A 26,869-nucleotide genomic window follows, 5' to 3' on the forward strand; every position below is an offset into this window, starting at 1 on the left:
CCATTTAGTTTATTATGTCTCATTCACAATTAAAACCCACGTTGTCCTCTGAGCTGCTCAAAATAAATAACTAGCAAAAACAAAGACACACTGCATACATTTTATTTCTGGATTATTATCTGGTATGTTTTTTGGCTAATGAAATAACCAACCAGAAACAACCATAACCCTACTGTCAGCTTTTTCATAATCAGAAAAGGAAAACCTCTTGGATGAGAGGAGACATGTATTCAACTAACCCGAAACAAGTCCAATTGATCCTTCATTTGTTCTTCATGTTTTGGCTTGACCTGGATGACTGAGAACCTACACAGACATGTGGAATGTTTACCGTAATGTTTATATTGTTTGTTTTAAGTTAAAAAGAAGTATTTTAATGACAACATTTTTCAAGTGACAACACAAAAAAGGCAATCTGCTTGAAGGGTAAGCTGTGGTGGAGAACTTGTAGTGTCCTCTGAGTGACTTGCTCTGATCTGTTTTGGGTTTTTTTTCCCCACAAACAGCCATCTGCCCTCTCATCAGAACAGAGGACCTTGACTATGGCTCAGAGACCTCTTGTCTCATTTTGCAGTCACTTTGGCTTTCCTGGCCTACTTTATGATCTTCTCACTACTTCACTTTCAAAGAGTAGTCAGTTGGGACCTTAGATTCGGTGAAGGATGTAGTGGAAATTTAGAAATATATAATATATAATAATATATAATACAATGTAATATACACAATATAATGTATGATTATAGATTTTTCATGCTGATAAACATTCGGTTATAGTGGCCTATTTTGATGATGGACAGACAGAACAAGTATATAAAATTGTTTTTGATTCTGTAGGATCGTACATTGCTCACTGCACTCTGTAATCTCAGTTGACAGAATGTTGAAGAAATCTGCAGGCTGTAGTTCACAAAGTAGGAAGACTCTCCTTCAACTTGATGACCCTATACTCTCTCCTCAGTATTAGCTGGTGTTTATCTAACTGCAATGTTGTGTTGTTGAGAATCCAAAGTAATCTGTCTCTATGCTGCATCAAAGTTTTTTTTTTGTTTTTTTTTGTTTTTTTTAAACTTGAAACAATTATTACATTTAAAAAACAATCTCTGTCCAGAACCTTTTCAGGTCAAAAACTTGACTGCATCACATCTGGCACCCAGTTGAAATGAGGCCACAGAAGGAAGGATGCCAGTAAGCCAAGCAGACAGGCAGGCAGGTAGACTGACCTGATCTAGACAATGATGGCTGGAACAAATAGTCAGAGGAAGAGATTTTTGTCTCATTCTATTACACAAGCCAACCTCTCCCAGGCTCAGGTTGTCACAGCAGCCCTGTACAGCATTATCGTACCTATGGCTTTATCCGATATGTGCGTTTTGTTTGTTTTTTTAAATACAGGAAGATTAAAAAAGCAATGCATGGTTAAAGAACAACTGAGTGGTGTTGTAATTAATGAGGGCTCAAGCCGTGACTCGCCATCTGCTGTTTCAACACAACAGCATTTTTTATTTTGTTTCTCCGCCCACCCTCAGCCGGCATCCAAAGGCTTGCTCTGTCAGTTCATATCAGGGCTGCCTGTATTGCCTGGAACCCCACACCTGCATTAACACACACACACAAACACACACACACACACACACACACACACACACACACACACACACAAACACAAACACACACCCTTTGTATTCGCATACACAATCTCAGGTCTAGAAAATAATCACTGCTGCACTAACAAACCAACAAACAGAAAGGACAGAAAGTATCAGAGACGACCAGGATTTTTTTTTTTTTTTTGGGGGGGGGGGTAGATAAATACTGTCAGGATAACCCCAGTTAATCCCTCAACCACACAATGACTTGTTTCATCTTGATGGTAGGAGTTGTGTTCTCACCCACGTACTAAACTTTTCAGGGATGAACATCACAGTCCAGTTTCTAACACAGAGGAAGTAAAGCAAGAAGAGAGGAAGTGTGAAGGCAGATAATTTCCTGCATTTGTAACATGTTATTGGTCCTGCTAGGCGACAGAGCAGGATCCACTGAAGAAGTCTGCACAGGTTAAGCGTTCAAAGATCTGTGGTGGATATGTGTGTATTTATTTTATCTGAGGCTATATTTTTGGCATTATAAAAATATGGATGCAAACCGCCGTTTATAAATGGTGTAGGTTTTCTAGCTTTGATTCTGTACTCCAGATGGCCAGTAATGTACGCATTACACATTTTATATGAACTCAGATATTTTTTATACTCCAAAAATTAACTTAGGTATTATAGGTGCAAGTTAGATGATTACATGATGATGATTGAAAAAGCTGAAGAAATGTGTTGGTGAAAATAAAGCCACTCTGGTACATTTACATCCCCTAAGAAATACTTTCAGAGAAGTCTCTCTGAACACTTCAACCAACTTAAAAGGCACAACATAGATGGGAGAGAAGCTTCGGCTTTTAAGCGTTCAGGCAATTTCATTTATTTTCTTTCTTTCTTTGCTTATAGTTTCATGTCACCAATGAATCATGGGATGGTTTTGCCAGGGCATTAGGTTTGCTACTGTGCTTTTAGTTGAGCACTCCTGTATGTTATACGCATCAGTCAATGGGACACATCTGTGTGCTTCACAGTACTTTGAGTGGTTTGGTCTGAAACCATGTCCATGAATTAATGCATGTTGCAATGTGTCCATTTGCTCGTATGCACGTTTCATTGTGGGTGCTTCACTGGATCTGGTCTAGCTTTATGTATTCAGAGCTATTCTGAGAGTGACCTTCCAAAAGCCATGCCATGCAGCCCTATTGTCTGTGTGCGCCCGCCTATATGATTCAGTTTGAGTGGAGAAAGCCCAGGGACACATCACTGGCCCTCTCCCGATTACAGAGCGCTGCAGTTTAAGGATGATTCTTTGATTAAATTAAAATATTAAATCCACTTTATTCGTCCACACAATGGGGAAATTATGTTTTCCACTCCAGTTTTTTTTTTGTACATGCATATATATATATATATATATATATATATATATATATATATATATATATATATATATATATATATATATATATATATATATATATCCCTATATATATAGATGTGTATATATATCCCTATATATATATATGTCCCTCTCACCCTTGTGGGGTGGTATCTGTGTGTCATCCTCAAGTTCGGGTCCTCTACCAGAGGCCTGGGAGTCTGAGGGTTCTGCGCAGTATCTTAGCTGTTCCTAGGACTGCGCTCTTCTGGACTGAGGCGTCAGATGTTGTTCCAGGAATCTGCTGGAGCCACTCTTCCAGTTTGGGGGTCACTGCCCCAAGTGCTCCTACTACCACGGGGACCACATTAACCTTGACCTTCCACATCTGTTCCAGCTGTTCTTTCAACCCTTGGTACTTCTCAATCTTTCCGTGTTCCTTCTTCCTGATGTTGGCATCAGCTGGAATTGCTACATCTATCACCACTGCTCTCTTCTGTTCTTTGTCCATCACCACTATGTCCGGTTTGTTAGCCAGCAGCTGTTTGTCGGTCTGGAAGCTGAAGTCCCACAGGATTTTAGCCTTGTCGTTCTCAACCACCTTTGGTGGTATGTCCCATTGGGATTTGGGTACTTCTAGTCCATACTGGGTACAGATGTTCCTGTACACTATCACAGCTACTTGGTTGTGCCTTTCCATGTATGCTGAGCTGGCGAGCATCTTACACCCTGCTACCACATGCTGGACTGACTCTGGGGCTTCTTTACATAGCCTGCACCTTGGGTCAGATCTACTGTGGTAGATATTGGCCTCTATTGCTCTTGTACTTAGGGCCTGTTCTTGTGCTGCCATGATCAGTGCCTCTGTGCTGTCTGTCAGTCCAGCTTTATTCAGCCATTGGTAGGTCTTCTTGATATCAGCCACTTCTTCTATCTGACGGTGGTACATGCCGTGTAGGGGCTTGTCCCTCCATGTTGCCTCCTCCCCCTCCTCCTCTTCCTCCTCAGGTTTCTGCTGTCTAAGACATTCACTGAGCAGTTCATCTGTTGGGGCCATCTTCCTGATGTACTCTTGGATTTTTGATGTCTCATCCTGGACAGTGGCCCTGATGCTCACTAGTCCTCGGCCTCCCTCTTTCCGCTTAGTGTAAAGCCTCAGGATGCTGGACTTGGGGTGAAACCCTCCATGCATGGTGAGGTGCTTTCTCGTCTTGATGTCTGTGGCTTCTATCTCCTCCTTTGGCCAGCTTATGATCCCAGCGGGGTATCTGATGACCGGCAGTGCATACACGTTGATGGCTCAGACCTTGTTCTTACCATTCAGCTGACTTCTCATAACTTGCCTTACTCTCTGGAGGTATTTGGCTGTGGATGACTTCCTTGCGGCCGCCTCATGATAGCCATTGGCCTGTGGGATTCCAAGGTATTTGTAGCTGTCCTTGATGTCTTCTATCCTGCCCCCTGGTAGGTCAACCCCTTCAGTTCTGATCATCTTGCCTCTTCTTGATACCATCCGGCCACATTTGTCTAATCCGAATTACATCCCTATGTTGTCGCTGTAGATCCTGGTGGTGTGGATCAGTGAGTCAATTTCAGAATCAGAATCAGTTTTATTGGCCATCGTTCGTTGAAAGCAGACGAGGAATTTGTCACCGGCAGGTGGTGTCTCAAACTGTAAATTCATAACTTAACTATTCTAAATACTTTAAATATTATAAATAACTATACTAAATACAAAATGCAAGATGCAAAACGCAGTAGGTGGGGGGGGGGGCACAATGTACAGGTGCTGAGTGCATGTTGCAAGGACTTGGGGACAAATATTTTGGAAATACAAATACTTTTGGAGGGAGGGCAGGGATGTCCCAGTGATCTTCTCAGCAGACCTGATTGTCCTTTGTAGTCTTGTCCTGTCCCTTTGGGTGGCAGCACCGAACCTGACTGTGATGAAGGAACACAGAACCGATTCAATGACTGCCGTGTAGAACAGGACCAACAGCTCCTGTGGCAGACCGTGCTTCCTTAGCTGCCTGAGAAAGTACATCCTCTGCTGGGCCTTCTTGAGGATGCAGCTGATGTGGAGTGTCCACTTCAGGTCCCGGGAAACAGTAGTCCCCAGGAACCTGAAGCTCTTCACCGAGTCCACAGGGCTGTTTGCGATGGTAAGGGGGAGCAGAGGGGAGGGTAACTTCCTAAAGTCCATTGTCATCTCCACAGTCTTGAGCGTGTTCAGCTCCAGGTTGTTGCGACTACACCAGTCCACCAGCTGTCTCACCTCCTGTCGGTATGCAGACTCATCCCCGTCCTGGATGAGTCCAATGACAGTTGTGTCATCTGCAAACTTCAGGAGTTTGACGGCTGGGTGCGTAGATGTGCAGTCGTTGGTGTAGATGGAGAAGAGCAGCGGATAGAGGACGCAACCCTGGGGGGCACCAGTGCTGACTGTCCGAGTGTCTGAGGTGATTGCCCCCAGCCTCACCTGCTGTGTCCTGTCTGTCAGGAAGCTGGTGATCCAGTGACACATGACAGAGGGGACTGTGAGCTGATGAAGTTTGGAGGACAGCAGCCCAGGGATGATGGTGTTGAACGCCCAGCTGAAGTCAACGAACAGGATCCGTGCATATGTCCCTGGGTGGCCGAGATGATCCTGGATGAAATGCAGTCCCATGTTGACTGCATCATTCACTGACCTGTTTGCTCGATAGGCAAACTGCAGGGGGTCCGGCAGGGGTCCTGTGATGTCCTTCAGGTGGCTCAACATGAGGCGTTCAAGGGACTTCATGACCACAGATGTCAGAGCGACAGGCCGGAAGTCATTTAGTCCTGTGGTGGAGGGTTTCTTGGGGACCGGGATGATGGTGGAGCGCTTGAAGCAGGAGGGTACCTCACACAGCTGGAGGGATCTGTTGAAGATCTGTGTGAAGACTGGAGCCAGCTGATCCGCACAGACCTTGAGACAGGAGGGGGAGACACCATCAGGGCCTGGCGCCTTCCTAATCTTTTGTCTGTGGAACTGCTGACTCACCTCCTGGACGGTCACACTGAGGGGGGTTGGGGGTGATGTGGGCTGGGGTGTGAAGGGGATGGGGGTGTGGAGGGGAGGGGGGTTGGAGGTGGGGCAGGCAGGGGGTGTGAAGGGGGTGGGGTGCAGACAGTGTTTGTTGAGGGGAATGGAGGTGTGAATGGCGGTTTGATATGGGCTGCAGGTAGTGGAATGGGGGTGGTGGGTGTGAAGGCCTTTTCGAACCTACAATAGAATCTGTTGAGGTCGTCAGCCAGGTTCTTGTTGGCCTCAGCAGGGGGGGATGGGCGTCTGTAGCCGGGGATGTCCTGCAGACCTCTCCACACCGACGAGGGGTTGATGGCTGAAAGGTTTCCTTTCAGCTTGTCAGAGTAACTCCTCTTAGCTACTCTGATCTCCTTAGTCAGTGTGTTCCTGGTCTGCCGGTACAGAGCCCTGTCCCCAGATCTGTAGGCCTCCTCCTTAGCCAAGCGCAGTTGTCTCAGCTTGGCTGTGAACCATGGCTTGTTGTTGCTGTATGTGCGGAAGGTCTTGGTTGGCACACACAGGTCCTCACAGAAGCTAATGTAGGCTGTCACAGTGTCTGTGTAATCATCCAGGTTGTCTGTAGCAGCTTCAAACACTCCAATCGGTGCAGTCAAAGCATTCTTGTAGTTCCTGCTTTGCCTCGTTGGTCCATTTCTTCACCGTTTTCACCACAGGCCGAGATGTTCTCAGTCTCTGCCTGTAGGCTGGGATGAGGTGGACGAGGCAGTGATCAGAGTTTCCCAAAGCTGCACGGGGGACTGAGCGATAAGCATCCTTAGTTACAGTGTAGCAGTGATCCAGCGTGTTGTTGTCCCTCGTCAGACAGGTCACATGCTGTCTGTATTTAGGGAGCTCGTTGTTTAGTTTCGCTCTGTTGAAGTCCCCCAGGATGATTAAAAATGAGTCCGGGTGTTTCCTTTCAATGTCCGTGATTTGTTCCGCTAATGTATGGAGTACGACATCCACATTAGCTTGCAGTGGAATGTAAATACCGACGAACACTCGCTCATTCCTAGCATACAGCTTGATGTCATCCATGTAGAGGAGATGACTGATTGTTGTCCCACTTCAGAATCGGTATCCGTAGCCGCTCTTTGTGATGATTTGACTGAGGGGGTTCAGGCCTATGCAGAACAGCAGTGGTGATAGTGCATCCCCTTGGTATATGCCGCACTTGATGTTAACTTGGGCAATTGGCTTGGAGTTAGTCTCCAGGGTTGTCTTCCACTTCCCCATTGAGTTCTTGATGAAGGCTCTTAGTGTCCTGTTGATCTTATACAGTTCCAGACATTCCATTATCCACGTGTGTGGCATTGAGTCATAGGCTTTCTGGTAGTCAATCCAGGCGGTGCACAAGTTGGTCTGCCTATTCTTACAGTCTCTGTGTACTGCTCTGTCCACCAGTAGCTGGTGCTTGGCTCCCCTGGTGTTACTACCAACTCCTTTCTGTGTCCCGCTCATATAGTGATCTATGTGCCTACCCATCTTAGCCGCCATGATGCCTGACAGGAGCTTCCATGTTGTATTGAGACAGGTTATTGGCCGGTAGTTGGATGGGGTAGATCCCTTCTGTGGGTCTTTCATGATGAGGACTGTCCTGCCTTCAGTCAACCATTCTGGGTGCGTCCCATCCCTTAGCAGCTGGTTCATCTGTGCTGCTAGACGCTCATGGAGTGCTGTCAGCTTCTTTAGCCAGTATGTATGGATCATATCCGGGCCCGGTGCTGACCAACTCTTCATCTTTGACACTCTTTCTTGGATGTCTGCCATTGAAATGGTTACTGGTTCTTGTTCTGGGAGGCAGCTGTGGTCAGTCCTCAGGTCCACTAGCCACTGGGCATCGGTGGTGTGTGATGCTTCTCTTTCCCATATGCCCTTCCAGTATTTCTCCACCTCAGCTCTTGGTGGGTCTGGCCGGATGCTATTTCACTGCCACTGAGAGTACACCTTTACTGGTTGATTGGAGAAGGTTTTGTTTATTCTCCTGGCCTCAATCTCCTTGGTGTATCGCTTCAGTCGGGTAGCCAGAGCCGTTAGTCTCTGTTTGGCATTTTCGAGTGCTTCAGGCATGGAGAGCTTGCTGTATTTCCTGGGTACCCCTTTATTCACCATGTTCCCCTTCTGTAGCTCGGCTATCTGGCTGACTTCTCTCCGTGTCGCCTTTATCTTGGCCTCTAACCGTCTCTTCCATGGAGGGTATTGTTTGTTATGCCCTGTGTTGATCTTATATCCCAGCATCTCGAGGATTACTGTTGCTGTACTGTGGATCAGCTTGTTGGTCTCAGCTATGTTCCCTGTGGGGATGGTTCTTATTGCGGCATTCACATCTTCTAGCAGCTCTTCTGAAGGTACTTGACAACTTAGCTTCGGTATTTGTCGGAGGCTCCAGGTTTCCAGTTGGGTCACGATCTTCCTTCTCAGGACAACAGCTCTTGTATTGAGACTGTGTATGTCTCTTGGGGCTAGGTACCCAATCTCGGATTGTGGGAGGGGGTAATATCCCCCCGCTGACCTGGCGTCCTGGCTCCCCCTTGCCGTAGCATTGTTGTTGTATTCCATTGATCTCTAGTTGTGATAGCAGTTTTCAGTTACGGATGTTGGAACACTGGGCTAACAGCTGTTTCTTTGTTAGCCTTGATTGTGGGTTTCGAAGCATCCATTGGTCCCACATCCGCCCCATATATCCCCTCTCTCTGGGATTACTTGTGTAGTAGCATTCCAACAACTCCGTATTCTCCGCCCTTGTCCATGTGTGTCTTGTTCCAGTAGCCCATTTCTCATCAGGTTGCCCTGGTTCCCTAGCATCTGACGCGGACCTTGTTAACCCGGGCGACGTCCGAGCCGGTATGACTCTGTCATTATTGTGTTCACTCATGTTTGAGGTAGGCTGGTATAGCATTAAGGGTCTTGCCTAAGGACACACTAGGGACCTGTAGGCATACAGTTAATGACAGTCAGTACAAGAGAGGTGGAGGGACGGGTGACTGATGGGGAAATCTGGAGGCATTGTGGCTCAGAGAAAAAAACAGCAAGCAAAAGATTAATAAGTTCACACACGTGCAGGGTGAGTTTAAACACACTGAGCAGCCTTTCTGACAAGACAAACAACTTTTTTACAGCATTGCAGAATAATTTAAATACACCTATGCACTGTATTGTACACATACTGTATACTATAGCATAAATATTGAGGAGTGCTTAGTCACCTACAAGTAATGTGACCTGTAGACCCCCCTCAGTCATTTGTTGCAATTTTATCATAAAGGGGAGTCTTTATAAAAGAAATTCATTGGAATTTGGTTTGATCTGGTCTGTGGCTTCATCTTGTTGAAAATATTTTCCTGTATGTAAATATTTATGTAGCAATATTTCTTTGGCATCAAGAGGCTTTTGAAATAATTTCCCCAAGGGAATTATTAAAGTACATTTCTTCTTCTTCTTCCTCTTCTTCTTAAGTCCCTCGTTGCGGCGTAGTGATGGTCACAATATATGTTCAGTATGAGAAATATATAGCAATGAGCAATCAGATTCCTTGAAACACAAGACACAATGCCACAGAGACAAGGATGTTTGTCACAACCTGTCTGGTTTAATCAAGAGCAGGTAGCAGGAGAGAAAAAGCAATAAAACAAAAATGTCAATGTTATGTCGATGGTTTTTGTTTCATTGTTACTGAACCATTGTATTTCTGATCAAGTAAGACAGCTGTGAAATTGTCCCTTCTAATGCTTAAATGTCTTACTGAGAAACACTTCATCCTCAGAATATTTGACAAAGGCAAAAACATGAAATAGGAGAGGAAGAATAAGCAGATGAAATGCAATGATCTAATATTACTTCATATGGTTATGTTTCACTCTGTCTATTTTACATCTGGGACAGAAAAAAATGATTATGGTGGCATTTTTGTTTTTCATCGTGTAGAGCAAAGTGTGTTGCATTTACATGCAGTATAAAATAGAAATGAAAAACATGACATGAATTAATGAAGAAATTTCCACATTTTAGGTATCCATTCAGTCAGCCAATGAATTTTTTCCATAGGTAAGCGCTTAAATTAAGTCACATTAATTAATTGGGGCGGCAGTGGCTCAGTGGTATAGCGGATGCCTTATGACCAGGCATCACCCAGACATCGGCAGTTTGAATCCCGCTCCCGCCAGACATAATCAGAGAGTGTGAACTGACTCTGGGGAGTGTCAGCTCATCTCCCGGCCACTGCCGAGGCACTCTTGAGCAAGGTGCCATCCTCCCTGCAAGCTTCTAATTTGGGGCACACCCCAAAGTCGTAATCCATCACTCTGCCTCCCCCTATAGTAATTTGCATGCCTACAGACCTGTTGTGTGTTTAGGGGCCTGTATGCAGAAATAAATAAATTATATATATATATATATATATATATATATATATATATATATATATATGCATGTTTCTCTCTAATATTACTGTCAGCTGACTCCTGCGGTTTCAAAGTGCTGAAACAATGTTTGCACAGGTTGCTACAAAAGCTAATTTCTGTTATCTCTCCTTCCTCTCAGCACCCTTTAGCCTCCCCTGCATGATAGTTGTGATGGACAGGAGTGGGAGGAAGAATGCTCTGACTCAGCTCAAAATCTTCCTTTTCTGAAGTTAAATACCAATTTAATACCTTCCCTATCCCACCTGTCCCAGCCTCCGCCCACACATTTTAACCTGACCCATGCTCTAACAGTATCCACACTCACAAGAGTCTGCTCTATCCAACCCAGACACCCCACTGCTTCGTTTCTGCTCACTCTTGCAAAGAGATTATTTTTTTACACCCAGTTTATCCCTGTGTCCTACTTACCACAACCCTCCCCCCTGCTTTCTCTCTCTCGCTCTCTTTCTTGACAGTCTAATAAGCCTGTAATTAAAACCTGAAAACAGGGTGTTGTGATAGGCCATAGGAGAAGACATCACTATGGGAATACTGCTCCTGTTTTTCTCCCCATCAACAAGCATTTGAAAGACTGCCTGCAGTGGAAGATGGAGAAACACAGATTTACAGAAGTAGATTTTATTTTTATTTTTTTTTTGTGCTGTGCTCAATTGTCAGTCATCCCAGCGTTCTCCTGTGTTTGCTCTTTAATGCAGGACACACCATGATGCAAACAGTCAGTTAAGATGGAGAAACAGAATCATATTCAGTATCAAATGGAGTAATCTCCAAACCTCCAAAATACAGCATAAATGCAGCTCCATGAATTTCAAGCCCAAAAACTAGGACACTTACATGCATTAATTAGAATATAAAATTAATCTAATTTGCAAAGAGGAATAATAATGGTGGAAGCAAGTGGACGTTGAATGAGTAAATATATTTTTTTCTTCCCATTCTTCAGTAGAGATTCTGGTAGGGAAGAATGGAGATCATTGGTTGTTTAGATACAGGGATAAGAAAATGAGTTAAAAAGGAAAAAGCAAGGTTGGTCAAAAAGGATGGATTATTTTTGTTCATTTTTTCTTTTTTCATTCTCATTTTTCACCAATTAAAAAGCATGAGAAAAGATAAAAGTCACATATGTATTATAATTCACTTCACTATGCATATTATATAATTTATGGTAAGCTCAATAATGTCTTAACACTATGGCTAAACAATGAGGAGCCTGTTCTCAGTTGGTCAAGCTACAGTGAAGGGTAACTAAAATGGGAACTGATCATGAATCTGTATAAGGGAGCAACCTATAAGATCATAGCACAATAACAGAACTATTTTACATTCTCAGATGTGCATCCAACTGGAAGATGTTGGTCACTAGTCAGAAAAGTAGCAGGATATAGCATCTATCAATGAAATAAAGAGGGTCTCCTATGGAAATAAAACTCTCCAAAACAATTACATGACAGAAACCTGTTGCTCAGCCTCTATATGATCTGTAATGTGCAGCTTGTACTTACATGTCATACATGTAAGGCAGGGATTCCCAAAGTGTGGCGCGGTGCGCAAGCTGCCGCTAGGGGGTGCACGAGTGTAATGGCAGCTGAGCACCTTGAAATACATAAATATTTAAATAAATAATTTAAACACTTTTTAATGGAGGATTAACAGTTTTAATATTTAAATTATTTCACGGAAATCATTGGTAATTTTCAATTAAAAAACGTTTTGGGAAAATTTTAAATTAAAAAAAATACCCAAAAGGCACGTGGCTTTCTCCTGGCTATGTGCTAGCTTGTTGTGATAGCAACAACAATAATATGCCAAAATGCATAACTGGTTAAAAACGGGCAGTCTGTCCGGTATTAAATCTGGGAGAAATGAAAGAGGACAGGATACGTTGGCCACAACTGAGAGCTGCGCAGTCTACCAGGCTGAAGAAATCGAGCAGGAAAAAGAGAGTGATGATGACGAGACAGGGGAAACTTAAAATGAGGAGCACAGAACACAGAAAACTCACCCGGACACTTCATCGGGAGAAGGGGGTAAAGAACACAATGAGACTCGTACTCGAAAGAGAAAATATGATGTTGAACTTGGGCCTATGTTATTTTGATTCTTTGTGGCGGAGTAGCATGTTTGTAACCAAACTGTTACAGTTTGTTAAATAGGCCTATTTGTTACATAGCAGGGCTCGAAATTGCGCCCATTTTGGTCGCATATTCGCCCAAATTTTTATCAGTGTGACTATTAAATATATTTGGGAGCACCGGTGCGACTAGGGAAAAAATCTGGTGCGCCTTTTTTTGTGAGACGGCGCTCCTGCGGTCCTGCCAGGAAACAATGAGAGCGCAGCTGCGGCTGCTCTCCCGGACGAGGGAGAGAGGAGGAACGGAGATGGACGGAGCGTCTCTATCGCTCTGTTACTGCCTTGCTTTTGGGTAGGTGCCCCTGAAGTCTTTGCTGGTGCTACTAACTTCTACATTTGGGAGCACCAGTGCTACCAAGAAAAAAAGTTAATTTTGAGCCCTGCATAGTAATAACTGCTGTTCATCACTCATCTCGCTTGGCGACCATTTTGACTTAAAATATTATTATTGTCATTTTTATATTGTTACTATTATTCTCCCCACCGTTTCTAAAGTGAGAGATCATTAGGCCCATTATTGCACAATCTATTCTGTGTTAACAGGAGCCTATATTATTAAATTTGATACCTATATGGCTAAAAAGACTACGCCTTTTCTTTTTTTTTTTCATGTTTTGGGCATTTGGGTGCGTCAGCTAAGTCGGGAGGTAGAAGTGGGTGCGCGGACTGAAAAGTTTGGGAACCGCTGATGTAAGGCATTGAACAGTTTCTGGTGATTAAATGTAGACCTGGACTGAGTGTGAATAACCATAAATCAGTGCTCTAGTTTTGGGTAATTCAATCAGTATGTTGAGCATAATAAATTCATTCATTCATTTTCCCACCTGCTTCATCCGCTTGCTCGGGTCGCGGGGAGTTGGAGCCTATTCCAGGGAGTGAGGCGGGGCAAATTCCGGGCACAATGCCAGCGCACCATGGATGATAAATTTCATTGCAAAGATAAATACAACACAGAGCCATTGGGAATCAAGTGAGAGTAGACTGATTGTAAAGGTGTGTTTGTTAATCCATCAAATGGGAATGTACTGTGTACGAGTGAAACATTAAGACATCAAGAGATACTCTGACAATAACTTCCAATAGTGGGTTCCTGGGGTTTTTTTTGTCATTGCAGTTGGGATTTATTCAAGTAAGCATTACCAAAAAAGTCTCATATTATATTATGCCATACATTCCAATCAACCTTAAACAGCATTTGTGAAAATTGACAATACAATAAATTACTTGTATCTGTACTTGGTGAGTCAATGATAGACCATATAACAAGTCCTAATTACATGTTTATATTGTCTGTTTTAGAGCAACTAAAGCAAAGTATGTGGTTCAATTTTATTGTGGACAAATTATTTGTATACACTACCTAGTTGAAGGATTAAGGAATAGAAATAGAAGCTGTGTGAAACTGAATAATGATGGTAAAAATCAAATGATATTAAGCATCATTTTAGATTTAGCATGTATTTGTTGTGTGTGGAAAAACAGTCAAGAGAAATACTTGGTAAAATGTATTGAATACAAAAAAGGCCAGAGACCTGGTGTCGAAATCAGAGGAAAAGATGGAGATGAATTTTAGTGCATGGGGCTTATGTAATGGGTGTGAATCTCTTCTCTCCTCAGTGTGCGACAATGAAGCTTTTTTAGCTCAACTAAGCTGGAATTGGATAAAATAGAGACAGCAGAGAGCAAAGTGAGAGACGCTCTCTGCTGAGAGAACATGAGAATACTTTGGAAAAAAAAATTTTTTAGCATATGAAGTGATGGAAATAAACCGACTGACGGCACTGGCCTTCAATTTCTGCATGTGGCCTGAATAAAATCAACACTTATTTATTTTACATGGCACAGTTCAGATTTCAACTGGGCTGAGGGGACAACCTTCAATCATTTGTGTTAAGATGACATGTGTTTGTAACAAAGGTGGTATCTTCATTCATTTATTTGTTCATTCGTTCATTCATTCATGGTCTTGAAGAAGAAACAGGTGTAATCTTATCTTTAGCAGTTTATCAAAATCCAAATGAGAGGTGGGGTAAACCTTGGACATGCCAACACCAGTTCACTGCAAGACAGGTAGCAACCTTTTTTTTTTTCAAAACACTTTAAAAAATACAAAGAAAAAGTTGTTACCATTGGCCTCTAAATAATCTGAGGCACTCATTCAGCAAACTGTCAAATTCTGTAGACATCTGTCTGTATGTTGGTTATTCTTCAGCATAACAAATATGTGCCTTATGCGCTTTCTTTCATGAGCGACCAGACACGCTAACACACACGCACACGCACACGTACAATAGCATGTGTCATCTCTGACACAGATAACCCCTGTCAGGAGAGGGGCTCAGAAATGCATCATGTTGGCAGCTCTGCAATGTGTCTGTCTGCCTTCACTGAGAGGCCAGCATGTGCCTCAGGTCTCTCCTGCGCATCCATATCCACACCAAGTTTCAGCCTGGCTGCCAGCAGAGTGATTTCCTCATATGACGTGTTTATTTTTTCAGGTCAGCTATTCTCAATTACCATATTCCTATGAACTCCCCTGTGGCTATTGTGCAATAATGTACAGTCAAACTGGGACAAACTGGTTTAGTGCTCTCCAGAACAAACAACAGAATGTCTGTATACAAATCATAATAAAATATTCATCCGTTTATTGCCTTTCACTATGTTAACACTCATATGGAAGAAAAATGCCCCCCAACACACACAGCCCAATGTGTGTGTCAGATTCTGCACTGCACGTATTCTCTGCAGGATTTAACAACAAAGAATCTTTGTTTTTTAGAGAAATGATCATACCCTGTGAGTTTTTATTACTTTATGCAGATTATGTCAGCTTGACGTACATGAATGAAGCGGGGTTTGTAATCATATCAAATAAATTCTTAAACCAATTCTTAAAAAAAAAAAAAAAAAAAGGTTTCCAGGAGCTCCAGTAATGCTCCAGCTCCAGAATGTTTTTCACACAGCAATCTCAAAATGTATCATCGATAACTGATGTGCAGAAAAAGTGAGCTAAATGGAGGGTTTGTATGCAGAAATTAGTAGAAGAGTATTTTGATGATTAGGACATGTAATCATGTCATCCATCAACCAACATGTAATAATAATGGGAACTCTGTTGCACTTGGTTCCTCTGCGCATGCGCAAGCAGGCTGCAGTTTCCTCTGCAGTATAGTTTCCTCCAGGATTAATAAAGTATCTATCTTTAAGTCTGTCCTCCAAAGTCGACCATTTCTGTTTTGTTTTGTCATTTGTTAGCTTTATATCTCAGGAAAAATAAGGCAGGAGATGCTGTTTCACCCAACAGGAAAAATGAACCGCTTCTTGCAGGTGTAATAACATTAATATTATAAGCCATCAGTGACATCCTGACAATTTGGACTCTGAGATGTAACAGCATAAACTACGGCACAAACATGACATGTATTTTTTATAATTTCACAAACACACACCACCAAAATATTTAGAAAATAAAATCCAGTCATGTAAGTAAACACATTAAATAAAATCAAAACTGTTTGAAGTCCTCAAACATTCCACTAATGCCAGGACTGTTTTTGAGGGGCACTAAACTATTTGCTACCATTACTGAAATGTCAAATGTCAAACAAACCCTTAAATCAGTGAGGTGCAGAACACCATTTTGCTTTGAGTAGGAACAGGAAGTTGATAACAAACTGAAGAGACATAATAGGTGGATATTTCTGCCCGCCAAAATGGACGCATCAGTCGATAGCACTTCCTCAAAGTAGCTTCCTGGAAAGCTCTGCAGTCCGTGAAGGTGAAACCAGAGAACAGACCTACAGAAGCCAATGGCAGCTGGGTGTCACACCGGCTGACGTTACGCATGTGGAGGGGATCCCATTATCATTATGAGTGTGGAGTAATGTGAATGGCTTTGTGCTGCTGACCAAGCGGATATAAATGTATTAACTGGCAGTTTCTAAGATGTCAGGGGCCTCAGTTTTTTGCCTCTGCTATTGCAGTGTTAATAAAAACACAATAGCGGGCTGTGAGACCCCTGAGAGCAGCCTTCATTTGCCTCTTGTACTCCAACAAATCAAGACAGTTCACTGTAATATACAGCACACCTGCCTACATCAGCAGAAACATGTACAGCAATATGAACACACAGGTGTGCTGCCGGGAGCATTCCACTCGGTTTATCATTTAAGGTTGCTATCAATGGCTGACTGAGCAGAGGTGCAGGCTGAGATGAATCAGGAAGCCTTGGTCCCTGTCCAGACAGTGTCAGGACTCCCCCACAGTCTCCACATGTTCACAAGCACAATAAACATTGACAGTCTCATCTCTGTTTCTCATTAACACACAACCACACAGATGTTGATTGTTTCTCACTAAACTGCAGTCTGTTATGAGCCCTTTCTCATGAGGAAATTTATTAGCCAGCTGTTCAGGCCCCAGCTGCAGGGTTCCATGTGTTATGTACTCACACACACATGCACACACAGTACATAGTTGAGCTTATGTTTGCGCAGCAAACCACACTTAATCTATTATAACAATCTCGGGCGCGGACATTCCAAAAATCCAATGTGAACACAGAAAAAAAAAAGTACATATAAGTTGCACCTGTCTATAAGCTGCAGGTGTTGAGGTGCTGTAATATGACATGTACACAGAAAGCTTTTTACAATTTTTAATTACTGCTTTTTTCCAAACAGTGTCAGTAATATGACAGTAAACATGGCTGTCATCTCCAAACTCTCAATATCAGGTCATTGATGCCATGCTGACGTGCAACAGCTGTTTCCTACTTTGAAAGCCAGATCAATTGCCTTTAACTAAAAAGTTGCGTCATATGGCTGTTTTTGCATGTTTTACATTACATGGTGTTTGCATGATGTACAAAATGGCTGTTCCAAGACAATCTACGGTAGCGTCTTCCTTGGCATATTGTGTCTTAGACCCATCAGTCTCACTCTTGCGCTTACTGCTAGAGCTGCCCCCCTGGAGGGGGGCATTGTTTAAGCCACATGGGTCAAAGCATGTGAAAAAAGTAGCAGCTTATCATCCTGGAATCACAGTAAACTATTTCAGTATAGCTTTTAAGTGGATAAAAAAGATTAAAAATATAATAGACATCCTTTGACCTTTATCATCCAGTAAAACATTTACCTTTTTACATATTTTTTCCTTTTAACCAACCTGTTCAGATAAATTTTAAACAACTCCATGTTTAGTGCTGCCTGGAGACTGTTGTGGACCCAAATTCCAAGAGACAGGTGGATAAAAGTACAGATAGTTTATTACAAAAAGAAATGTGCAAGAACACAAAAACAGTTGCAGGTAGCCTGGTGGTAGCAGGAAGCTGGTGCTCCAAGAACAGGAGGCGATGAGGCATTGAACTACAGTTAACAAGAAAGACAAGAATTAGTTCGGCTGCTCACTGAAAACAAAGAAAGGTACTCACAAGGATGTAAAATTTCTGGATTGCACTACTGAACTAGACAGAATTATCTGGCACTGTAGTGAGAGTCAGGACCAGCTTTATGGTATGGTTGATGATGGTTGAGTGGAACCTGCTGTGCCTCATTGTCACGCCTCCTCCACTCACAAGCCCTGCAGGTCCTAGAAGGAAAGGAAAAACAAAAAGGGAAAACACAAAAACAGCCACACAGCATGCCTACACAAACCCAAACCATAAGACTCAATGTGTTACTACAGACATATTGCATATTCTCAAGGCATAACAATATGATATGCTATAATTGTGGCTTTCTTCCTCCAATATTATATATATTTAGATCTGCAGAATTGTAAATAATTTAAGCATCAGGACAGGATTATTAAAACAGATTATTCAGTGGTCATGCACCAGTATTGCTGGCGGTCTTAAAGCTGACCTGATCTTCACGGATCATTCAAGCTGCTACAATCCCCATTAAATGAGATGATGTCTTAATTTGCATATGGAGAGATAAAAATCAGGACACAGAGGATTTGCTTCTGTTTTAGTCCAGAATAAACAGAACTGGATGACAGAGTATCATTGGTTAAGCGGAGGGAGGGGGGCACAGAATGATCTTCAACAACAGCCTGCCACCGTATTAATTTGCACCATTAACCTTACGTGGTTCCTAGAACTATACATTCTTGGATGGCCAGCTCTTCCACTCCCTAATATATTTATGTATGACCTTTATCTGTTGCAAAATATATTAATTCCCTGATAATTCCCTGACTCAGCCACACTGTTATTAGAAACAACACTTTCACATTATTGTAAAAGTGCTTTCATTTGTTGGGGTATTATTCAGTGCAAATTGTATAAAAGACAGGAAAATTAGAAAAAAAATAGTTTTCTAAAATAAATATAGATGTGTGATATATATATAAAAAAATATGAGTGGGTAGCGATGTCACCACACAGCAAGGTGGTTCTAGGTTTGAGTCCCGCTCTGTGTGGAGTTTGCATGTTCTCCCCGTGTCTGCGTGGGTGCTCCCCTGGTTCTCTGGCTTCCTCCCACTTCCAAAAATATGCATGTCAGTTCTAACCTTCCCATAGGTGTGAGTGCGTGCGTGAGTGGTTGTCTGTCTACATGTGGCTCCACAGTGCACGGGCATTGCGACCGAAGTGTACCCTGCTTCACGCCCCAATTTGGCTGGGATAGGCTCCAGCGCCTTGCGACCCCCTATGGTGGTAGAAGTGTGTCTAGAAAATGAATGAACGAATGAATAAGAAGTCTTTTCAGGGATGTCTGAAGATATCCCAGAGATGTTCAGGAATTATAAATATCACATCAAATCAAACATAGTACACATTTACAAAAGTAAGAACCTGCTCATGTTCACAGTTATAGATATCAGCCCAAAAACATGGAGTCTCTGATCCAGATATTAGTGTTGAAAAAAAAAATCCCTGTCTGCAATGACAGTTGCTTCCTTCTTTGCTTCATCTAGCACGTTTATCACTGACATATCTGTAGAATATGGTATTGATAAACATGTATCAATGCCATATTCTATATTTGTAGCAGTGTTTCTGTCAATCTACTTATGGTGGTAGCTCAGATTCAGTGCAAACTTTTCAGACTTATTGTGAAGTCAATCTAATAATCCATACCATATTTCCAATTATCTATATCAGTGCACTCCTCTTGTTTAATGTCCCTCATTTTCCTCTCACCTTCGAGGCAATTGAGAAAGGCATTGGAATCAGCTGTGCATGAAAATCCATGCCTATGATTATTCAGTGAGAAAGTCATTATGGCTGTATAGCACAAAGCATACCCTACATTAAATGTTTCTGATTTTTTCCACCTTTCTTTTGTGTATAGTTTTGGAAGAAGAAAAATGGTCTCATTTTCCCAATTTTTTTTCTAACCACCATGAGCAAGGCAGCCTCTATCCCATGGAAAAAGGAAGATAGCCTGTCTTGGCCTGGAGCTGCCAGTCAGTTGGGATTCCACCGAGTGGATCCTGTTTATGTCATACTAGTTATCAACTGGTATGTCTGGGGTGGCTGAGTTAGGTGGTAAGAGCGATGTCCTCTTATTGGATTGTTGGTTGCTTGAGACCCAGTTCCCTGAATCCGAATGTTGATGTATCCCTGTGCAACAAACATTCCCAATTTGCTTCCTGGGCACCAATGAGAATGTACACTGGTTCTCAGGGATGGGTGAGATGCAAAGAAGAAAGTCTCAAGGTGAATAAGAAAAAATACATATATAAAGTCCGCTGGGATAGGTTACAGTAACCCCCGTTACAGGGGGTTGCGGAAGAAATGGGTAACAAGATGGAATGAATGAATGAATGAATGAATGAATGAATGAATGAATATAGTGACTCTGAAAGAAAAGTGAAAGTATTTTTATTAATGCATGTCGGTCATAGCCTTCCATTTCCAATGATGGAAAAGTTTTAACAGCAAGCCCTCCATTGCCTACATTTCCTCTTCAGTATGCTATTCTGTCTGCCACTCACTCACTCACTCACCACTGACGTCCTATTTGCCTCTGTCTTCCAAATACGAAATTTTGTCCTCTGCCTCTGGAATCTAGCAGTCCAGACTTTTCACCATTTAATTTAGCAGTTTAACTCCTTTTTACACCCAAGAGTTCTTTAGCCAGGTCCTCGAGAACAGACTCACTTATCACTGCTCAACCGTCCTGTGGTAGGTTTTGTTTTTTTACTTTAAATTAAAATTATTATTTTACCTGTTACAACTCTCTCTCTCTCTCTCTCTCTCTCTCTCTCTCTCTCTCTCTCTCTCTCTCTCTCTCTCTCTCTCTCTCTCTCTCTCTCTCTCTCTCTCTCTCTCTCTCTCTCTCTCTCTCTCTCTCTCTCTCTCTCTCTCTCTCTCTCTCTCTCTCTCTCTCTCTCTCTCTTTCTGTGTGTGTCTACTTTGTTTAATTACAGCAAGGAAAAGGCCAATATTTTAAAACTGGCATACTGTTCCCTTACTGTAGCTTTTTTAGTGTTTTTACTCAATAATCTCAGCTACATGTTTTAATAATATAATTTATAAATGACATAAATAGGCGTTCACATCATATGTTTTAGTTTAGTTCTCAAAGGAGCACCTTAGATGGGCCTTGCTGCTCACCATTTACACCACCTGAATTCCACATTTTGTAGTTCACTGTTAATTGTAGCAGCTATAAATTTAATTCCCAATAGTAGCTTCCATGGTTTTATAAATCACTTGACCACATTTGGCACATCATATGTAAAATGTATTAAATAAAGTTCCCTTGTTGGACAAAGGGTATACTATTCTTTCCATATATTAATTTGTTTGTTTTTTTCTGCTTGCCCCCACTTTCTATAAAAATTAACTTGTTAAATGAACAGTAGACTGAGTAAATGATTCCCAGTATAGGACCTTGTGATCCGCTGACTTTCAAGGATGTGAGCAGTGCAATGATAATTATTACATCCTCTATTGCCACCATGCAATTTACAGCTCTGTCTGTGACAGAAAACAACTTCATCTTACATCAATCCCATAAATCATAAGCAAGGAATACCTGTGGAGACCCCTTTAACATATCTCATGTTGTTTAATTCATACCTTAATTCATTTGTTTCCTGCTGTGACACAATGGTGGAAAAAGCATTTCTTGTCAATTCCAATACCAATGCAGTGATTGCTTCAGCCACATAGGGGTATCACTTACATGCAGCCCTGAAACAAAAAAATCTTAACTTAATTTTCTTGGTGTTTTATCCTTCGGCAATGTTGTCACTTTGTCTTTTTCTATTTCATCATCACTTTCCAGGAGACTATGTGGTGCTGACTGTCTTCTTTGACCTGAGCAGGAGAATGGGCTACTTCACCATTCAGACCTACATTCCATGCACCCTGATTGTTGTCCTCTCCTGGGTCTCATTTTGGATCAACAAGGATGCTGTTCCTGCTAGGACATCATTAGGTAAGAGAATCAGCAAAATAACAATAACAATAATAGCAATAATAATGCTAATAATTACAACAATAGTACCACCAACAACAACAATAATAACTAGTTTTGTATTTTGTATTAGATTGCATATCCCTCTTACTGCTCATTAAGTACTGAGACAGTCGAGACATTTTTTTGTGGTAATTCCAAGTAGCCTATCCGCCTTCCGGTCATTCTCACTTTAGTTTTGTCATCTTTTTCATCCTGCTGCTGCCTCTCCTCCTCTCTGAGAACAGGCGTCTGCTCAGGAATGTAGTCCATCTTGGTTAGCAGAGTCGAGCCTGCCACATGTGTTTTTATGCATACCTAAATGAGGCATTAATTATGCAATACATAAGGGAGATGCAAATATGCAGCCTCAGCACATTAATAGTGCAGGTGGCTTGTTCTCCAAGCCTAATTCAGGAATAAGGAGGCTAAAAAACGCTTTAAGGAAATTTGTCAACTTTTGAACTTGCCCTTGGTGTTCAGTGGACATCAAAAGTTCACTTTTGATTCAGTAGCTATGTTTCCCTGAGTCAGCTTCCCTGTGGGACCCTTAAGGCTATACACCCTAATCTCAAAACCATGTGATGTGATCATTAGCGAGCAAAACCTAATGTAAAACAATCCCTGCAGGCAGAAATTCTTATTCGGTATATGTTCCAGTATCAGAATTTCTTTATCCATTATTAATCTCTCTGGAAATACATTGTTTTGTGCTTGCTTTCTGCAGTTCTAGACATGATGTGCAGTTAAAATAATAACACCATTAATCCCTTGGTAAAATTGATCTGACTCAAATATCTGTTTGTTTTTTGTTATTTTGAAAGATAATGAGGTAGAGAAAGCCAGCTGGTTAGAAAGTGGATTAATGCAGATAGATAGATAGTAAATCAAAAATGGTATTATTTTTATTTTACACGTATTCAATTAAAGTAGCAAAGCCTCACCTTTCTTTTGATTGGCGATTTTCCTTTTGTGCTTGGCATTCATTGGCTCTGGATAAGTAGTACTTCTCTTTCTATGATGCAATCCTTTCCTCTCTTTCCTCACAGAATTTTTTGCCGTTTTCTGTGTCGTTCCTGCTGTTTGGACTCTTCTCAAAAATATGAAAATTGTCGGAACAGTTATGTTAACTGGGAAGTCCATGCATAGCATGGACTTCTCCTAAAATAGCAGATGTCTTACGTCGTATTGTTCACACGATTCCTTCTGGCGTGATTGGTTTGGTGCCGTGATTGGTTGGGTACTTGATTGATAGGCAGTGGGTGGAGTTAGTGAGAAAACAATCCGCCGTGTCCAACAAAGCCGCAACGGCTCCGTGTGTGTGGGACGGACTAACGCGAAGACGAAGGCCACTTCAGCGTTACAGTCCAGATATCGCGACTTCGGTCCTGGTGAATAAGGCATCGGGGTTCCCCACACGACAACGTAAGGTCCGTCACAATCAGAGAATATAAACCCCTATGTTTGACAAAGCCAAAACGGTTCTGTAAGTGACAGACATGGACAAATGTGAAGTCCGGAGCTAAGTCAGCTAGCGGCCCCAACTTCCGGGTAGACGCCGGAAGCATGACAGCTTGCAGTTTGTGTGTGTGTGTATTAATTTTTATTCTTATTTATTTATGTATTAGTATTATTGTTTGGAGGTTAAGATTCATTTTACCACCCTGCCCCCACTCCAGCAACATCAGATTAAGACAGAGTGGATAAATGGGCGGGAGTTACTCAATAAAAGATCAGCTTGGTGGTGGATCAGGGGGACAGTAAAACAGCAGTTTACTCTCCCCACATCGCCTCAAGCTGTTAAGAGCTTGCAATTAAGCAGCCAATGGTGTTTATATCCCTCACTTGAAAACCTAACGCTGTCAGTTCAGGGCACTGGCCGAGTTAGCTCCGGTCTTCACATTTGTCCATGTCTCTCACTTACGGAGTCACTTTGGCTTCGTCAAACATAGAAGTTTATATTCTCTGATTGTGACGAACCTCACGTTGTCGTGTGGGGAACCCCGATGCTTTATTCGCCAGGACCGAAGTCACGAAGCCGGCGTCTACCCGGATGGCCGCACCGTAACGCCGAAGCAGCCTTCGCCTTGGCGTTAGACCGTCCCACACACAAAGAGCCGTTACGTCTTGGTAACAGTGGTTTGTTTTCTTGTGAAAGCAAGAAACACAAATGAAGTCTGGTATTATTGTTTTATTGTAGAATTTCCACAGTTGGGTGTGTGTGTGTGTGTGTGTGTGTGTGTGTGTGTGTATATATATATATATATATATATATATATACACACACACACACACACACACACACATACACACACACACACACACACACACACAAACACACACACACACACACACACACACACACACACACACACACACACACACACACACACACAGAGAGAGAGAGATGAAAAAACACATACAAATTAATCAAATTATAGAGGATTAATTGTCAAATTTTTGTTTTGTGTTTTTTCAATCTCATCATCAGGCATCACCACAGTGCTGACCATGACCACCCTGAGTACTATCGCCAGAAAATCCCTTCCAAAGGTCTCCTACGTTACAGCCATGGACCTGTTTGTGTCTGTCTGCTTCATTTTCGTCTTTGCTGCACTCATAGAGTATGGCACATTGCACTACTTTGTCAGCAACAGGAAGCCGAGTGCCAAAAAGGACAAGAAGAAGAAAAACCCGGTAAACCTCTTCTTGAACATTAATTTGTATCATGTTTAAGTTTAGATTTTTGACCATGAATGTTTTTCTGGTTTACAGTGTGCTTTACAACTAACACTTTATTGATTTATTGTGCTATATTTTTGTGCAATATGGTACGATAGGCCCTGATTTTAATGAGGTCAAAGTGGACTGTCTTTGCCTCTCCTTCTCCATTACAACACCAGGATAAGCCTTGGAAAATGCTGTACACTGCTCAATATCCTGCTTAGTGGGAAACATCTTCCCAGGGGATACTGCATCAAATTACTCAATGAGCGAAGCATGCCGTTCAAACCATGTCCTAATCCACTGCACATCTGTTATAGTTGTAATTTAGATACATGTCACATGACTGGAGTGTTGGTCTCATGTTAAATCCGTTGGTTAAAAGGCATTGAAAGGCTGTGATGTATAGTACTTATAAAGCCTCGTGCATTTGCCCTCCAGAGGAACATTAACACTCTCTAATTCTCTCTTACATTTTTAGAAATGAGAAGATTAAATATTTGTTATAGTCTATTATATAGTCTATATAGTCTACTTAAAGAAAAAAAAATTGTGTGGCAATTAAATCAAGTTTTCCAAAGGATTGTAAATATAACCCCTTACACATCTAATATTCTTTAAAGAATATTAGATGTGAAATGCAATTGAAAAGCATAACATTTTAAACCTAAATGTGCTTTGCTGGGTGAGCAGCCATGTTGACCTGGACATTTTGGAGGGCAGTCGGGCACTTGGGTATTTAGGGTTTAAATGTGGTTTTGAAATAAGAAGTTTGATATCAGAAAGTTTTTCCAGGGTCTCGGCAAGATTTGCCAAGATTCATGAAGAAAGAAAGGCAGTCTTTAATTGAACTTCTTTGGAAGAAAATGGAAGTAATAGGAAATCCAAGAAATACAAAATCTTCAAATATTCTTTTACTCCTTGCAATCTGGTTTAGTAACATACCAACAAAGAAATAATCCAAAAATGACTCATTTTCATTTTGTGTCTGCTATCCTCTCCGGTTAATACATGATTTTATATTGTAGTTCATTTTGGATTACTGATGTAAAGTTCAGTAATATCTGCTGAAGCTCTAAAGTAAGTGCTGTGGAGGACAATGTGAAGATGTCACACAAGTACAATATTTGTACTTGAGTAGTGAATCCATAATCTCTGATGATGTGGGCATAACTAGCATATGAAATACATTTCCCATCATGCATCTCTCCTTTGTGTGTTTTTAATATGTACTGTATGTCTTTGGTAGATTTCTTCTCTTTACATTTTGACAGAACAGGTCTTGTAATGTTCACACATTATCTAGTTGTTGTTTTTTTCTTTTAAATTGTTTTTCGTCCTCTGTTTACATGTATTCTTTGTTATTTGTTTGTTTCCTATCTGGACAAAAGCTCCTCCGGCTATTTTCCTCAAAGGTATATTGCTTGTGTATGACTGCATGTTTCTGATGCATTTTGGCTCTGTGAGCCTCTAGCACCTCACTGCTTTTCTGTATGTTCAACAGCAGATGTACATCTCTATAATCCCTCGTTATCAACCTGCATTCTTTATGTACTCCTCATCAGTTAATAAATAGTAAATAGTGTCTCAGAAAATACAGAAGGACGGGGGGGGGGTGTACTCCGTCGTGCACAGTGCAGAGGCAGCCAGTCAGACACATTTGTGCAGCTTTTAAAATTCAAATAAGCTTCCCGTACATATCATGTCCAGTGGAATTGTTGTCCACACTGAGTATGGAATAATTCTGGCTCCCTCTGTCCTGTTACACTTATTGTTGATGTTGTAACCATGACGAACAAGCAGCTGCTGCAGTAGCTGCCTCTTCTTTCCCTTCTCCTGCCAGCAAATCTATACCTGTGTGTTTGTTGGGCTTCTCAACCTGACGCTTTCTATAAAGTCAGCAGAGCCTTAACAGACTGAAAAAGACAACCCCTGCAACTCCACCCTTGTTCATTATCAAGAGCTGGAGGTCAAACGAGATTAACAGAGGCAAATCTTTAAACACAAAAATGCATCAAGGGTGGGTGGTAATTTGCAAAGATTTAAATTTAAATAACAGACAAGGGAAAGTCATCAACATTTACCACAATGAGGCTGACAATATTTTATTAACATACAAAGGCATGGGACTGATCTTTTTTTGGTTAGTATATTTACATTT

General features: G+C 41.8%; 1 protein-coding gene across 5 annotated transcripts in view; it reads left to right on the forward strand.

Annotated features, from left to right (window-relative positions):
- The window catches only part of gabrg2 (gamma-aminobutyric acid type A receptor subunit gamma2), a 69,032-nt gene that overhangs the window by 37,359 nt on the left and 4,804 nt on the right, over positions 1 to 26,869 (forward strand). For 2 of the 5 annotated variants that reach the window (XM_068331572.1, XM_068331576.1), the window contains 3 exons: positions 21,814 to 21,966; positions 24,476 to 24,681; positions 26,100 to 26,123. In XM_068331572.1, the coding sequence (XP_068187673.1) occupies positions 21,814 to 21,966; positions 24,476 to 24,681; positions 26,100 to 26,123 (383 nt within the window). Of the gene's footprint in view, positions 1 to 21,813; positions 21,967 to 24,475; positions 24,682 to 24,824; positions 26,044 to 26,099; positions 26,124 to 26,869 lie in introns of those variants that run through there. The other 3 variants (XM_068331573.1, XM_068331574.1, XM_068331575.1) reach the window with 2 other exon arrangements.

Source organism: Antennarius striatus, chromosome 13 (genome assembly GCF_040054535.1).
Source record: "Antennarius striatus isolate MH-2024 chromosome 13, ASM4005453v1, whole genome shotgun sequence".
Taxonomy (NCBI): Eukaryota; Metazoa; Chordata; class Actinopteri; order Lophiiformes; family Antennariidae; genus Antennarius; species Antennarius striatus.